Source organism: Sclerotinia sclerotiorum, genomic scaffold (genome assembly GCF_000146945.2).
Source record: "Sclerotinia sclerotiorum 1980 UF-70 scaffold_17 genomic scaffold, whole genome shotgun sequence".
Taxonomy (NCBI): Eukaryota; Fungi; Ascomycota; class Leotiomycetes; order Helotiales; family Sclerotiniaceae; genus Sclerotinia; species Sclerotinia sclerotiorum.
In genome coordinates this window covers 965,855-982,198 of record NW_001820819.1, presented here as the reverse complement: position 1 = coordinate 982,198, position 16,344 = coordinate 965,855, and the positions used below count along the sequence as shown (strand labels likewise).

At 41.0% G+C, this 16,344-nt stretch overlaps 5 protein-coding genes across 5 annotated transcripts; all 5 read right to left on the bottom strand.

Annotated features, from left to right (window-relative positions):
• Window positions 1–438: 438 nt before the first annotated feature.
• SS1G_11313 (hypothetical protein) lies at window positions 439–2,401 on the bottom strand (the record flags this gene model as incomplete). The annotated part of the gene is made up of 2 exons (XM_001588020.1): window positions 439–898; window positions 957–2,401. 2 exons carry the CDS (start codon window positions 2,399–2,401, stop codon window positions 439–441), a joined length of 1,905 nt encoding a protein of 634 aa, XP_001588070.1.
• A 1,023-nt stretch (window positions 2,402–3,424) lies between these two features.
• On the bottom strand, window positions 3,425–4,668 carry SS1G_11312 (predicted protein; the record flags this gene model as incomplete). The annotated part of the gene is made up of 4 exons (XM_001588019.1): window positions 3,425–3,560; window positions 3,712–3,763; window positions 4,107–4,128; window positions 4,591–4,668. The coding sequence occupies 4 exons, from the start codon at window positions 4,666–4,668 to the stop codon at window positions 3,425–3,427; spliced, it is 288 nt and encodes a 95-aa protein (XP_001588069.1).
• A 434-nt stretch (window positions 4,669–5,102) lies between these two features.
• SS1G_11311 (hypothetical protein) lies at window positions 5,103–6,762 on the bottom strand (the record flags this gene model as incomplete). The annotated part of the gene is made up of 2 exons (XM_001588018.1): window positions 5,103–6,482; window positions 6,751–6,762. 2 exons carry the CDS (start codon window positions 6,760–6,762, stop codon window positions 5,103–5,105), a joined length of 1,392 nt encoding a protein of 463 aa, XP_001588068.1.
• A 2,298-nt stretch (window positions 6,763–9,060) lies between these two features.
• Window positions 9,061–9,479, bottom strand: SS1G_11310 (predicted protein; the record flags this gene model as incomplete). Its single annotated transcript, XM_001588017.1, has 2 exons — window positions 9,061–9,297; window positions 9,411–9,479. 2 exons carry the CDS (start codon window positions 9,477–9,479, stop codon window positions 9,061–9,063), a joined length of 306 nt encoding a protein of 101 aa, XP_001588067.1.
• A 958-nt stretch (window positions 9,480–10,437) lies between these two features.
• SS1G_11309 (conserved hypothetical protein) lies at window positions 10,438–12,158 on the bottom strand (the record flags this gene model as incomplete). Its single annotated transcript, XM_001588016.1, has 3 exons — window positions 10,438–11,928; window positions 11,991–12,063; window positions 12,115–12,158. 3 exons carry the CDS (start codon window positions 12,156–12,158, stop codon window positions 10,438–10,440), a joined length of 1,608 nt encoding a protein of 535 aa, XP_001588066.1.
• Window positions 12,159–16,344: the final 4,186 nt, after the last annotated feature.

Here is a 16,344-nt window from a genome sequence, read left to right as displayed (position 1 = left end):
ACGCCGGTATACGTGACTTTTCACAACAGTATTGGCCTTAAATGACTGGTGTGTTCTAACAACAAATGGTGGCCCCGAGAAAAAAGAAAGGAAGCAACCTCAATCGTATTACCACAACTACTTATAGCAATCAATCTGAGGAGGTGAATCAGATAAAGTCTTAAAATCCAAGAAAGCCTGCATCCTTTAATTGAGAATTTATTTGCAGAATCAGGTAAAGGAAATGAGAAGTCTTTAAAATGCACTTTGTCAAACGCTATTTATCATTTGATGATCTCAGATGTTGTTACAGAACATTGCAGCCCATTACATATCTCCGAATCAACTAGTATCTCCCAAATGATTTGGGCTCTGAAGCCCCAGGGCATACTGAGCTAAGTTTGTCAAAATACCATTTTCCGCCGCGAATCTGCCACATTCTAAAACTGTTCCTCGTCGCTATTTTAACGATATACTCCTCAAATCAAGTCCCCATTCTAATGCTTCTCCGTGCATAACACCATGTAAGTATGCTTCTCCGACCAACTCATAGGATTCATCTTCACATTTTCGGAGGATGAATGGAACTGAGGCACCTGCCAGAATCCAAACTTCGTCAAGTGGACGTAGCGATTGTGCCCCAATGCCAAGATAGCCATTGCGAGTTCGGAATAAACTTCGAGCGTCATTTGCAGCTTCAATTTCTTTCTCAAGTTGACAGAAATCGCCTTTGCTGTATTTGCGCTCTTGTTTTTCCGTGATGCTTATTCGCTGCATGGAATATGCTGCGTGGGCACCGTTGCGTACCCATTCCTGATATTGTGCTACGAGTTCTTCGCATTCTTGTGGTGCCGGATGTTCTTTTTGGTATGCATCGGCTAAAAGAGTGCGCCATACAACTTCCCGCGAAGATTGAAACCTGTTGATTCATGGAATTAGCAGATTTATAGAAATACAAGCGCTTTCGAGAGACTCACTTGCCACCCATCGAAATGGGATATATAGGATCAAGATTAGCTGCAACTTCATATACTCCATCCAAGAATTCCATCGGGTGTAATGACTTATTCTGTTGTTTGACCTTTTCACAAACGACATCGAGCGGTATGCCTTGCAACTTTAAAAACGTAGAATCTGTCTCCGAGAATTCTGGTCTCCATCTCAAATCACCACATGCACTCCAACTACAGTCGCCACGCATTGAAAATGGCAGAGGTCTTCTTGGGACGCTATAATCCGGGACCCAGGTTGGTAGGTTAGGTATAGACGCTACCGAGTCCTGAACATCGGACAAGATACCAAGACCGTAACATCGGAGCAATATTTTAGCAACGGTGCTATACACATCTTGTGCAGCGATTTCGTAATTGGGTGAAAGGGCATCTGGAAACTTTGTGAACGGAAGGCTGTCTTTCCTCGATAAACCAAGCAGACCATAAATAATGTCGCGTTTATCAGAAACTTCACAATACCGATGAGCGCGAAGAAGATATCGAAATAACGGAAGAATTTGAGTGGATTCCCTCCCTGCTCGAGTGGATTCAAGCTGTATTACTGCCATCTTAAAACCAGTGTCTGAGTTCAGTAGTATCTGGTATTTTTTCAGTCGCCTGCCATTCAATCCATCACCAGGAAAATCTGTCAAATGATTAGTGTGCAGTTCTTTATACCATCCGGTGTGGGTCAAAAAGGACAATGTTTTCGAAACCATTTCCCAAGGAACTACATTCTTGCCGCAAGAAAGGATTACATTGTTCCCCATCGCCACCTCCTGTACAGCCCAAATCCCTGAAAACCAAGGTCTATTGAAGAAAGCTATCAGGCTAAGCCATGATCGCAGTTGTAAGGGAACAATATTGAGCCTCTCAAAGTAACTCTTCTGGTAGTCCCAATCCAGACTAACTAAATTCGACCACTCATCATGTGGTACTAAAGATAGTGTTTTGAGCGCTTTCAAAGCATCATAAGTGAAGGCATCCTTCTTCCCGAGCCAAGCGATGATATTCCGAGCTTTCTTGAGTATTTCTGGTAAGATTGAAATTTGGACAGTGCGATCCATGGCATCTTCTGGATTGATGCATACAGAATCAATCCAAATGTATCGTATCTTCGTCTTTCTAGAAGTTTTCGCACCAATATCTTTTCCCGCTTTGACTGCATCTTTTGCGTCCGCACATATTTTCAATATCTTGCCATCGCAAAGTATGATGTGGTTCCGTGGAACCAGATCTCTACGAGAATGAGATACAACGTCGAATGTCGGAGCTTCAGCAAGTTCCACCACATGAAAAGAGTATTTGGTGCGACCCAATAGTTTTGATCTTATCTCAAGCAATCGTATGGAAGTAGGTGAAGGAAGGATTGTGTAGGTAAATGGTTCGTCGCTTGCATATTTGCGTTTTGGAAAACCTACGAAGTCCATCGTCTCCTAGCTTTCTGATTGTGGCGGCATAGGGCAAGACCCAATGTTTTGAGCAATCGATGAGACTGCAATGGATCTGCAATTACGAGGGAAAAGAGGTCGGATCAATGGTCGGAACGTCAAGTTGCGGGGTTCTCGACAAGGAAAGAGCAAGCTTATCGTTCAGAACTACTCACTCCATTTTCACTGGGCTTGGAAGGGGCAACCTTAGTCAGATTAAGCATGATCCGAGGAACTCTTCTGTAACAATATTATGTTATCTCTTAATTCAAGTAATTTTCCGCCGTCTATTATTCTGACTGTCAATCGAAGAAAAATACATGTCCGGAGTCCAGTGAGTGAAGCTTAAAAAAATGAAAGTGTGCGTATTACCAGGCATGGTTTAATTGGCTGGATGCAAGCGAGCAGTAACGACGAAAATATTGACTTTATAAGAGGGACTAAATTATTCGGGATGTAGAACCAAATAATCTTGCTGAAAAGGCACAGGTAAAACACCTTACACAGTTATTACAAGGTTTAAGGTTTATGTATTGCCATACCGCGACAAGTAACAGCTTTTTGTGTCCGGATTTATACATGCTTTGATTTACATTCTATTTTCTTTTCAGCAAAAATTTAAATATAAAGAAGCAGGAGTACGAAAGCCAGAACCAAAACCGAAAACGAAAACGACACCTCAGCCAAAAGCATCGATCCCGAAATATAAGACCAACGACCAACGGCTTAAGAAAATACTTCGTGAAAGATAACCTAGATGGAGCCGATGGAACTTAAGTGACTCACATACTCAACTTCAACCATAATAAGTGTATCTCCTGCCAAATCCTTCACCAGCAAGCAGACAGAAGGTAAAAGATGAACTATTGAACAGCTAGCTCTAAAAGAGTCCATGTTCCCCTATTGACTAGTTTGATTACCGAGAAGGGGCAGGAAGGCGGGAAGGACAATCACTCCAAGGAAACATGCTGATTTAGTAAAATCAGTTAAAGTAAAGGATCACAATATGGAATAAAGCAATCACTATCTTTCTTCGCCACCTGAAATACAACAATGGATAATCTCTTTCGAACTTGCTTCTCCAGCTTGGAGCCTACTAGTCTCCAATCTCATCAGACTAGCCAAAGGATTTCTCCATCTCTGGTCATCCTTGTGACGACTGCGCTACTGTTTTCAGAATCCGGTCTTTTAATATCCTCATTTCTGAGAAAATTTCAGGAAATTCTTCCGGTACAATGTGTTTTTTGTCTCATCTCAGTGACTTGTTGGTATGGACATTGGAACTTGCTTGGTGGCACATGCTCACATACACCCAAATATCCACCCAAAAAAGCAAAACCTCTCCATCCATCTTTTCAAAAACTAGAAATCAGGCACGGAAAAATATAGACAGAAAGAAAAAATAAGATTACAATACAATAACCTGCAAGAATAAAAGAAAAAAAAAGAAGCAGGATAGATAAAGCACACAAATTCTCAGATGATTGACTAACCTCTTCCCGGCTCTCCGAGAAACTGATCTGAGATGGGAACTCTGTATTTTTGTAAATATAAACTTATATGTGAATTTGATTGATAGATTATGTATTAACGTCCCATCTAAGACGTATGAAAGGACCTGGATGGGTAGGTGACGAAGAAAATATAACAAGAGGAAAGAAATTTCATCTTTGAGATTTTGTAATCTTACTGCCTGTATACTTACCTAGCGTCTCCATATTTAAAATCTTTTACCTCAATAAGCCATAACCATGTTGTCTTTCCTCATTCTTCCTTTTCTTCCTATTCTGTTCTTTGAGGGGATCCTTTGCACTCGAAGAATCTTGATTTTTCCCTACACCTATCCACATACCTGCAAAAGAAGAGAGAAAAAGAGAAGCACTCACAAGATCTCAAAGGGATGAGTATTATACTTCATACATTGTCAACTACCTATTACTACCTAATTCTAACTACTAACAACCACATGCCGCAACCATTTTCCATCCCATTATTTTCTCTAATCCTCTGTTCCCAGCTCAAATCACAACCCATTCATCCAGCTTTTAGTATCCACAGCCTCCCCAATCCACTCAATATACATATACAATAACAACAAACTATACATCTCCGCCACGCCATCAAACCACCATATGGTATCAATATCTTTTGCTCGCCCAACAAGTGCGCCTTCGAAAATTAAAACATACAACAACATTCCCATTTTCCCTCTTCCTTTTACTCTCATACACCAGTACATCCTGCAAAATACCCTTTTCATGTTCCATATCGTGACATCAATCTGTTCCCATAGATATCTCTCATATCCATATCTTTCACCGTCTCTCGACCAGATCACAAACAAAACGCTAATACGCTCTTAGATCCATCCTCATATAGAATTTACCACTTCCCAAACATTCTTACTCATGGTCCCAGCACAACAAAGAAAAATTAGAACAGCCCAAGAAAAAAGCAAAGGAAAAAAGCGCAAGACTCCAAACAATCGTATGGTCCAATCTGCACTAGACGGACCCAACACAATACACAACAAGAACTGAACCGGGAATCACAAACGCCAATATCTATGCATCACCGTGAGTCATGACAACACACCTCTTCTCCTTCGAAAGTGCAAGTATTAGGTGGGAATATTTCGTTCCCCTCATCTTGACAATTTCGACCTTTGGACTTCAGATCAAAAGTTCCCAAATCGAGCACCTCATCTAGGCCTTTCAATCTCCGCAAGCAACCTCACAAATCTACTATGCAGCTCAATAAAGAAATCCGGTAGTCCTACCAACTCGGCCAATCCTCTACCCTTCAAACTCGCACCCACCATTCTACCATCAGGTCCCCTGTTGCCGCCTCTTAAGAAAGAAGAAGTGGGTGTAGTTGTCGTGCCACCACCTCCAAACACACCATGACTATTCCCATTACCATTTCTCTCGTCGCCCAGTCTAGGAGACTGAAGCGCTGATTCAGAACGTGCAAGTTCTTCGTCGGCAAGGCGCGCAATCCAATCTGCAACTTCGCGAAACGCGGCGTCGAGGAAAGAAAAGGTGCGCATCGCCATTCGTTCTTTATGAGTTGAGAGGGCAATCAAAGCATACACGCGACGACGACCGCGTGCGGAAGGATCTGGAATGCGGAAGATGTATGCTGTGGTGTAGCCCGCCATTGGATCGCCAAAAAAGATTGGACCGCCGGAAGAGGTAGTTGTGGAAGAGGTGAGGTGTGAGGAGAAACTAGAGATGAATGGGGAGGAGGGCGTGGAGTTAGGTGTAGGATTTGAGGATGGTGGAAGGGTTTCGCAAGAGAGGGTCCGGAGACAAGATTGGCGGATAATTGAGAAGGAGGTAGGCTGTAGAGGTTCATGCGTTGACGTGTAGTCGATGAAATGGTTATGCGAGAGAAATTCTCTAGTGGTGTAGGTAGGAGGGGATGTATCGGATCGCTTTACGGAGGATCTTCGCGCCTGATGCTGGTCTTGCCGTTCTTCTTTCTGAATTGCGCATTCCGAATCCTCCGAATCCGACGATGCAGACTTTGGAGGGGTGCTCTGGCCTGCAATGCGCTCATATGGTTTCCGTGTTCGCAAAATTGGACCATTGTCGAGTTTTCCACCTGCCGCAGGCTTTGGACTTGCAGGCGCATCTTCCTTCGTCTTCTTAGGTAAAGTGAGGGCGCAATTTTCGCATGGACCTGGCTTTTCACTAGGATATGTTTTGCGAAAGCTCGAATCGCGTCGCGAATTATTGGTGGTATTTTGTGCATTTTGCGAAGCAGGTGCTCTAGGACTTTGAGGTGGTGTTTCGACCGCAGAACCTGTTGTATTCGAAGCATTTGAAGGATTTGAATTCACATACAGAGCAGGTCTACTCGCCGCGACATCGGTCTCGGAGACGGTAGAATTTGTTCTATTCGACGAGCGCGCGTTTGTATTTAAAGAAGGTTCCGAGGATCTAAAAGATCTACTTGTGCTAGGTCTTCGATGGATAAATTCATCTTTTTCTGGACACGAAGTACAACCCACGGGAAGTGCTTCTGTTACCATAACCGGGGTCGGACCATGAGTGTCGCAATAATGCGCGAGGCATAACTGTGACAGAGAAACACAAGGTCAGTACAAGGTCTCATGATTGCCTGATCAAACTCCGATCTCCCTTGAGTTTAATGCGAACCACTCGCAGATCATCCGCGCGAACAACAATATTGTGCGCCCTTCCAAGAGGCAAACGTAGGCGCAGCAGTAGGAAGGAATCGCGGCTTTAGGGGCAATGATGCGAATGCGACCATGAACAATTGGTAGAAATGAGGGTGAGGGAGAGGGATAGGGTGAGGATGTGTGAAAGAATAATTTCTCTTACAATTAAAGCCATGTTTAGAAGAAGATCAATGGATGGATCAGTCTTATTTTTCTTTTCGACTTCCTCTCTTTTTCCTCTTGGTTCCTGGTTGTTGCCAAAGTATCGGTATTTTTAAATGTCTTAGACTTTTCTCTTTTCCCGTGTAGCCGTCCCTTTCTGTGGGACCTCTGGGACCAAAGTGGATTTGTTTTCAGGGTCGTCTCACACTCTCACACCCTCTTTCTGCTCTTGTCGTATTATTTGGTGTTGTGTACCCGGTACAATCAATTCGTACAGAGTACTCGAGAGGTCGGATTACACGGAATAGAAAGGAGAAGGATGTAATCTTACAATGTTCTTGTCGAACGGAAGAAGCAAAGGCGAGGTTATTTTCGTAGAGAAAAGATACGGTTGTTGAATTGAATTGAATTGGATTGAAGTGAGATGAACTGAATGAAAAGGAATTGAATTGGTATTTGGGTAAAGATTTAAAATGTAGACCAAGTGAAGAGAAGTTTCTTATTTTTTTTTTTTTTGAATATATGTGAAAGTAGAATAGTAAATTTATTAATTAATTTCTAGAACGAACACACGGGCACACGGATATAGATACACCAAAGAATCCAAAGACCGAATGATGAGTCTGGTGGGGGCGCTTAAGTAGTACGGCAATTCCCAGAGGTTAATAGTGATTCCATCATAGTGAAGAGTGAGGAATGGAGTGTGAAGATTAAAGTGAGTGAAGTGAAGTGAAGTATAAAGTGTAAAGTGTAGAGTAATTGAAGAGTAAAATATATAAATACCAAGGCAGTAAGAGTAAGAACCTAGTATATAATAAATAAACTATAATCCTTAGGTAGGACGATTGATGAATGATTTAAATAAAGCAAGTGAACCTTTTAAGGACACAACCATAGGAATAACAATAATAATTATAAAATCAGATCATCTCAGGATTTATTCTAGATATATACTCCTCCGTACTCCGTACTTCTGTAGGAAAAGAAGATGATGGGAAACGATAAAGGGTGGTAAGCATAAACTAACTTGCCTGTCTATCGATAGTTGCTTGGGTACTTGACCTACTTGCTTGCTCATTTGCTTGCTCATCATCACACAAAAGGGAATACAAAAGTAAGCAATGGAAGCAGAAAGGGTTAAGGGTAGAGGGTAAATGGGAAATGGGAAAAGGGAAAAGGTAAAAGGGGGTTAATCAAAATCAATCATCATCGTCGACCACTACCTCCACTAACCTACTAGGTATACATACTCGGTACGTACTCACATCCTATGTAGTTATACATACTCCGTACATACTCGTTCATCATGATGAACGATGAATGATGATGATGTTAATCGTTATCCTTCATCACCCTTTCACCACTGCGAAAACCAAAAGTATCAAAGTATCACATGTATATAATCATATAATCCATTCTCTTCCCATCAACCAATCTCCTCTCTCAATTTCATATAAATTCATCATCCATTCAAGCCACGATATCATCCCTCGGTCGTTATGTCGGAACGGTCCGGCTGACATATGTGTTTTCTCATTTCCTACTGGACATTTATCCGCCCGCTTGGCTTTTCGTTCGACTTCTTGGGACGAGGAGTTATTCCGCATGTATGTGCAATGTCACGAAGTCTATTTTACTTTTACCATATTTTGTCCTTGGGGAATTAATAATAAGGTTACTAGGGTTGGGGAACCCAATCATCGTAAGGACGGAGAAAGTTTACATGTCAAAATATTCATTCTTCTGGCTCTTGGCTTAAATTCTACATAATTACATCAAATAATACCAATTGTTGATTCGTAAGTATATCAATGTAGGCAAGCCCCTGAAACCCATAGCTCGCTACGCTCAAAGATTGAAGATATCAAAAAAAAAATCCCTTTTCCAAAACAGCCTGTCTCTACGATAGTGACCCCCAGCGGGATAGCGGGACGTCATCCCATTGAATAGTAGTAGTAGTAGTAAGAGCAAACCTCCGTGATATTCAATCAAAATGGATATTTCCCGAGTACAAAGGTAAGACTTACATCCTTAATTTTCATACCAATATAGAAATACATTCATCTAGAAATGCAAAATGCATACATATTACGTAAATCCTATCATCGGATTCATTCCTCGATATATGATTCCACATCTACCTACGTACCTACGTCCCACCATCGAAAACTATATAACTTCAAGAAACATCAACAACATCAGAAACTTCACGAACTTCAAGAACTTTCTCGAAAAGTGAAACATCAGACGAAAAATGAATTCTCCTTGGGCATATTTCCTTATTCCCCTCCCACCCATTCATTTATTCCCCTTATCGCCATGCATACCCAATGTCCGCAGTTTCTCGTAGTCTCATTCTCATGCGCCCATCCGTTGAATTGAAGCCATGGAAACCTTCAGTACCACATACCAGCTCAGCCACAGGTATCTTTGTAGAGACCCCGAAGTGACATCTGGAGTCGCATGCGAGGCACCGCATGAATGTGATCCACGGTCCTTTGCCAGGATCTTTCCGCGATTCCCAGGCCATGGAAATGGAAGCTATGTGCTGTAATGTAGATCAATCTGCAGGTAGGCAAAAGCGGATGATTAGGGAAATGCAGGTTATTTGCCTCGCTGCTGTGTTAGCTGTGGTGCACGATGAGAGGATCCGCTGCGTACCATCACACATTCCATCACAGGTGCAACCATGAGAGCACCGAGAAGTGAAACTTCGATATTCTCCGACATTGTTGGATATATATAACCAACTGACATTCATACATCATGTAAGGGGCTCTACTGCACATGAATTGTTGTTTCAAACTCTCATATATATCTAATTGCAATGCCGTATCACAGTATCACATGTAGATCATCAACGAAATGGAAGTAGGGAAAAGCAATAAGATTGTCTGAAAAGGATGTCAGCTATCAAGTCCATGCTCGATCCGAACTGAAATCAAGATCATAGGTTCCTCCCTAAACTTTTTTTTTATATTGTTTTGGTATCATCTCCCCTCATCCCGGATGTCGTGCTTCCCACTTCGAAGAGGGTGAGAAGTGACCACCATTGCCATTTTAGAGCACTCCCAACAACGCCCTTTCCTTGTCCCCTTCTTCTCTTCAATGCTCGCCATGAGCCCTTTTTTGGTTGAATCGCTTTTGCCAACATTAGCCAAACAAATCATCCCCCTATTTGCCCATTCATCCATCACCAATCCACCAAAAGCCCATGGAAATGAGCCCACAAATTGAAACCGAAAAAGAAATACACCATCGCCCATCCCAGAAATGCCTTTACAGCAGAACCAGTCTGGACTCGAAAGGTCACCCCTGTGAGTGCCTTCCTTAAACGCCAATACGCCATGTCGTCGTGCCAGAGCGAATTCGCTGAAACTTTTGCTATCCGCTACTACTCATGCGACCCAAAGTAGTTATCTGTCGAGAAATGAAAGGTAGAAAACCGAAAAACGAGAGTCGTATGATACAAACACGAAAATTCAGCGCCCAGCCGAAGATATTCATGAGCCTGATCAAACGTCGAGTCGAGTAGTGGGGTGCATCCAGAAACAGCGCAACGTCGAGAACAAAAAGAATCCTGCAGCCATGTCCGTCGTAAAATCGAGTCTATCGCAAAATAATAGAAAGGTAATATGTACAAAACTCAAAACATTATCATCGCATGCCACATTGTTGACACACAAGCCTATTGAGCCGGTGGACCCTGGCCTCGACCTCCTCTGGGGTTATCAAAGCCATTCTGTCGTGGTCCTTGACCACCTCCTCTACCACCACCAAATCCGCCTCGGCCTCTAGGATAGCTTTGACGCTGACCTTGATTTTGTCTTGGTCCTTGTCCTTGCCCCTGTCCTTGTCCTTGATTCTGATTTTGGCCAGAACCATTCTGGCGTCCATTATTAAAATTATTAAATTGACCAGAAGATCTCTGATTCCCAGAGTGCTGTGTAGGTTGTTGTTGATCACGTCCAGATGGTTGACGGGTGTTGGTTTGAAAATTGGAAACAGGACGTGGAATGTTTTCGGGGGTTTCGTAGACATAGAGATTTCTGGGAATAATCGCTGGAATAGGTGCGATCTCTGTTCCAAGCTCCTGCTCGATATTGTACAAGTTAAAACGATCCTCCCAACTGATGAGGTTGATTGCGAGACCCAGATGTCCAAATCGGCCTGATCTACCAATACGATGAAGATAAGTTTCGGCATTCTTAGGGAAATCGAAGTTGATGACAACGTTTACTGCTTGAATATCGATACCACGGGTCAAAAGGTCAGAACAAACAAGATTGCGGCAGACACCATTTCGAAAGTCGTGGAATACACGGTTTCGATTAGCTTGAATCATGCGCGCATGACTGTAGAAACATGAATAGCCTAATTCTGTAATTTTCTTGGCAAGAAGTTCGACACGATTTGTAGAGTTGCAAAAGATGATTGATTGATTGATCTGTAGTTTGGAGAATAAAGTGTTGAGGCAATGAACTTTCTCTTTTTCTTCGACAAAAGCATAAAACTGAGTAATACCACGTAGAGTAAGTTCATCCATAAGATTGATTTCATAAGGGTCGGCCATGTTCTTATCTGAGAAGTCTTTGACGGTCATGGGAAAGGTTGCGCTGAAGAGCATAATCTGTCGGTCCTTGGGGTGGAATTGTAGAAGCTGTTCAATAACGATAGTAAATTCGGGTGAGAGGAGTTTATCAGCTTCATCCATGATAAACATATTGCATTCACTGAGATCTGCTACATTCTTCCCTGCCAAGTCGAGAATTCTACCTGGTGTGCCGACAATGATATGAACAGGTTCTGCGAGACGCATGATATCATCTCGTAGGGTCGTACCACCGGTAGTAACCATAACGTTGACGCCTAGGTGTTGACCAAGAGTTTTGCAGACTTGTGATGTTTGGAGGGCGAGTTCTCGAGTAGGTACCAAGATGAGACATTGCACCTTGCTGCTTTTCGGGTTGATACGTTCGAGTGCGGGAATGACGAAGGCGGCAGTTTTACCAGTACCATTCTTCGCTCTAGCCAGTATGTCCCGTCCTGTAAGAGCTACAGGGATTGCCTCTTCTTGAATTGGTGACGGCTTTTCGAAACCCGATTCGAATATGCCCATTAATAGATCTCGCTTGATGGAGAAATCTTCAAACTCGAGGCCTTTGGTGGCAGTAACATCCTACAAAGTCTCGTTAGCGACTCCAGTGAAAAGTAAAACAGCAGTATAGTATGACTGAGTACCTCGGTCTGCTGCCTCGTATCTCTCGCTGGGATGTTTAGACCAGCTTTCCAGTTGTCTGGGGAAGCGTCATCACTATCCTCATATCAGCAACAATTGGAATATGTCAAGGAATGATGATCATACTTGATCTTAGTAGCGGCCAGCTTTGTTGCCAGCACATCAGCCATTGTATATGTATTTTTTGTGGAAAGAGGGTATCTTGGAATAGATATATGAGATGAAGTATCGAGGCGCGGAAACAAGGTCGCGTTCTATTGGAAATTGTCTTAAACTGTATGCGCTTAATTTAGCATCAAGATAGTATAACACTAGAGCTGGCCGCGAGAGAAGAAGGCCGCGATGAGGTTAAAGTTCGAAGTGCGAAAAATACGAGGTTATTATCGAGTTGAGGGGTATTTGTTGATATCGAGAAAGTTGTTGATTGCTTCTAATGTATCTGTAGTGGGGCGTATTGGGAATTTTCTTGTCTGCGAAGTTGTGCGCATGTATAGAATTTGGTAATGTAATTGAAGATCTTGATTGTTTAGAGATCTAGGAAGTTGTGATGGTGGTTAAGGAGGCCGTGGTTGCGATTGTGGGTTGTGTTTATTGGATTCTTCAAGGGTGATCGAGTTGAATTGAGGTTGCTTTGATTAAAGGAAGACCAGAGAAACTTTAAAGGTTTAGTGTTCTGAAAGCTTCGGCAGGAGGCAGGGCTAGAATGGTTTCCCTAAGTAGTTTTGGTACAGGTTCACGTGATGTATTTTTAAATTCGAGCCGGTGAGGGGTCAAGCACATTGATTTATATACCAGGGGCCTACGCCCCCCGGATCTCTAGCTTTTTGAGAAAGTTTAACATAATAAATTAAATATATTGAAAAAATTGAATATGTCTAAATTGAATAACTAAAATGAGTGTTATAAAGTTTTAAATTAAATATAGTTAAGATTTTAAAATTGTCACACTCAAGAATACTGTGTTACGAAGTTTGCCGTCTAGATCATGTGGAAGTGCTCTAGGCTCTCGAGGTGGTTTATAACTAGGCGTCAAGCAGGGACTTAAAGTAATGACAATAATGCAATTCGTAACTAATAGTAGAGTATACTAAATGATTGATCTTGAGCACGAAGCTCTATACAAAGGGAATCCATCTTGGTTATATAGATATTCATGCTCCCTTGGATCCTTTTGGATCCTAAGCTCCAAAGGCTCCAAGTCACGTGCTTTCTGACGATGCGTGCACATACGATCCTAAAGTGGCCCAGATCACATATTAATTCGATGAAATCTGATCGCTTTTGCACAAGGCCCAAGCTCTCCTAATTAGTCAGTTGTTACTATCGTAACATACTGGGTAAAGTATCTTGTATTAGAAAATACTAAGCTAAGGAGAAAAGAAAAAGGAAAACAAAAGTAGAGATTGATTGATTGATTGATTGTGTTTATCGTCATAGGCCGTAGGCCCATACGCCTTGGCACATGATAACCTTAGTCATCTATTCCAGTTTTGGACAAATAACGCTTAGAGGAGAAGCCTCTGAGTAATTTACTAGCTAGCTAAAGAGAGTATTTTTATACAATTTAAAGGGGGCTAGGGCAGGGTTTACATGATTGCCTTCGCAAGGGGGGTTTGGGCTGGTAGGCCTTTTGGGGTTGTAATTGTGGTCATCCTCGTCCACTAGATCACTACCTCTTGATCTCTCTCCCTGTCTCCTTGTACTTTTTTTGGTTGTTCGTATGTATACTTTTTTTTTTTTTTAAATGAAAGAAAAAAGAAAGATGAAAGAGAGGAAAAAAGAGGAAGGAAAAGCACCCTTAGAGACCTATTAACTCTGTTTGAATCCGATGAAAAAAAGAAAGTTCTTTTTTTTTTATATATTATATCTATATATCATAGGCAGATTTCTATATAGAATTTGGTGTATTCTAACTATTCGATTAATTTAGTTATACCGGTGGGATTGTTTAAAAGTCAGGGGATAGCTTCGAAGAAAGAGCTCTTTGTGAGTATTTTAAAGATTTTTCCTTTTTTGCAAAAGAAAAAGTATAATGAAGTTTTCCTTTATTATACGAGTAATAAGTGTGGATTATAGTATGATTGAAGTGTTTATAGTATATTGTAAAATCGTTATATTGTGATTTTATTAAAAGATTGGGTGGAAGAGGCCTCTATATTGACTATATTACTACGTCTGTAGGCATATCAATCTCCTCTTGGTATCCTCGGAGGGGACCAATATGCCTGCTTATGGTTCGTCTAATCTAGCCTGTTTAGGTAACCGTATTACTAATCACGACACGTGATTAGTACCGGTAACTTCTATTCCTTTTAACAGATTTGATAATAAAAATATAATAGAATGTAGTGTTAAAAGGAATGACCTCACACAGGGAATAGTGGGAAGCTGATAGAGTAGAACTGAGGTAATATTGATTTAGTAGGTTAATCTCTCTTTTAAGTTCTATAGAAGTGCGAAGCTCTCTGTAAGAAAGCTTCTCAATCTAGTCCTAACAGGACTAGTGCTCTGTGCACGTGCTACGCAGGAACCATTCACTTTAACACTATTTGAGTATATGTGACGGAAAAGTCGTAAACGGAGTCAATTCAATCACTTAGAATCTAAAACTAAAGAACTAAGAAGATTCTAAGTAAGAAGGTCTTTATATACAGGGCTAGTGCACGTGAGCCACTAGTGGGTAACAACCGTCACGTAACAGTATACCAGCTTCAATTACTTTTTTGGTGAAATATAAAAGTATCCCTCGATGTATATTATTAAGGGATCTCAGTATATTAACTCTTTTAAGGGTTTTGATTATAAGAATCTAGATATATAATTTGAAGTATAGTTTTCTATCGAAGTGGATGTTACGAGGTTTGCCGTCTAGATCACGTGGAAGTGCTCTAGGCTCTCGAGGTGGTTTATAACTAGGCGTCAAGCAGGGACTTAAGTAATGACAATGATGCAATTCGTAACTAATAGTAGAGTATACTAAATGATTGATCTTGAGCACGAAGCTCTATACAAAGGAAATCCATCTTGATTATATAGACCTTCATGCCTATGGCTAGTCAGGACCGCTGCGCGGTCCTGGACAGCCAGCGTTCCTCAGCGGTCCATAACGTGACTTTAATCACGTTACTTTGGTTTAGTCATGTGACGCGGCATAGAAGATAGCCGTTGTAACAGTGGACTCCGAGCTATCTAAACAAATTAGATTTAATCTTTATATTTATAAATCCGATATATATTATAAAGATATCTGTTAGTATTCGATATTCTTTATAAAAGTATATAAGCTCAGTGTGACGCCTCACACCTCCGGGTCACGTGGCATGCCCCGTTTGTATTTAATCATAGGAAAACTCTCTACTCTTGTTTTCCTTCTTCTTTTCTCCTTAGCTTAGTATTTTCTAATACAAGATACTTTACCCAGTATTCTTGAGTGTGACACTCAGATTTCTTGAGATCAAAAATGATACCTTCGATTTTTCCCTATTTGAGAATTTCTTATATATTTATTTTTAAAGAATCGTAATTTGTCTATAATGAGTCTGATATCGCTAGTATCGCGATATCGTTTGTATATCCGAATCTGCTCTGTAGTTTGCCTATTCAAAAAAGAGGTGTAATGTAAAGTATAAATAAGATTAGAGAGATCGGTAAACCTTGAGGAAGACTGCATTCTAGCTTTGTTTCTGGGCCAATCTCGCTGTCGAGTCGGATCTTGATGGATCAATTAATGACGAAGGACTGAATCTATCTAACCAAGTTATTTAACTATCCTTATTCCCAAAGGCGATTCATTAGTTTTCCTGATAGTATTATATCAAAAGTATCTTTTATATCTATTATGAATAAGATAATCTTTAATCTTTGTTTTAGGGATACTTTAATGTTATATATAATACAAATGATAAAATCTATTAAAAATCGCAAGAGTAGAACTCCGAATTATTGGTTCATTAGAACTTGATAGTTTAAAGTAAACTATAATATCTTCTTTGCAATAAGTCTTTTGAGGTCTTTGTTTAAGACTAAGAGCAAGATAATTGATTGGTATGATCTTGGATTGGTATAATCTAATTTGTTGGGTTTAGAGATGATTATAATAATAATTAATCGAAAGTATTTTGAGTGATATTCTAGATGTATGTTAAAAGGAATAGAAGTTACCGGTACTAATCACGTGTCGTGATTAGTACTAGTATCACCTATGCCGGCTAAATAATTCGATCTATAAGCGGGCAGATAGGACCCCACTAAGAGATACCCACTAGGAGATTAATAGATCTCCATGCAACGTTACATATACGCACGGACAATGTCTGCGCTCAGGCATGAGATAAATTTGATAATGACGGCTAGAGA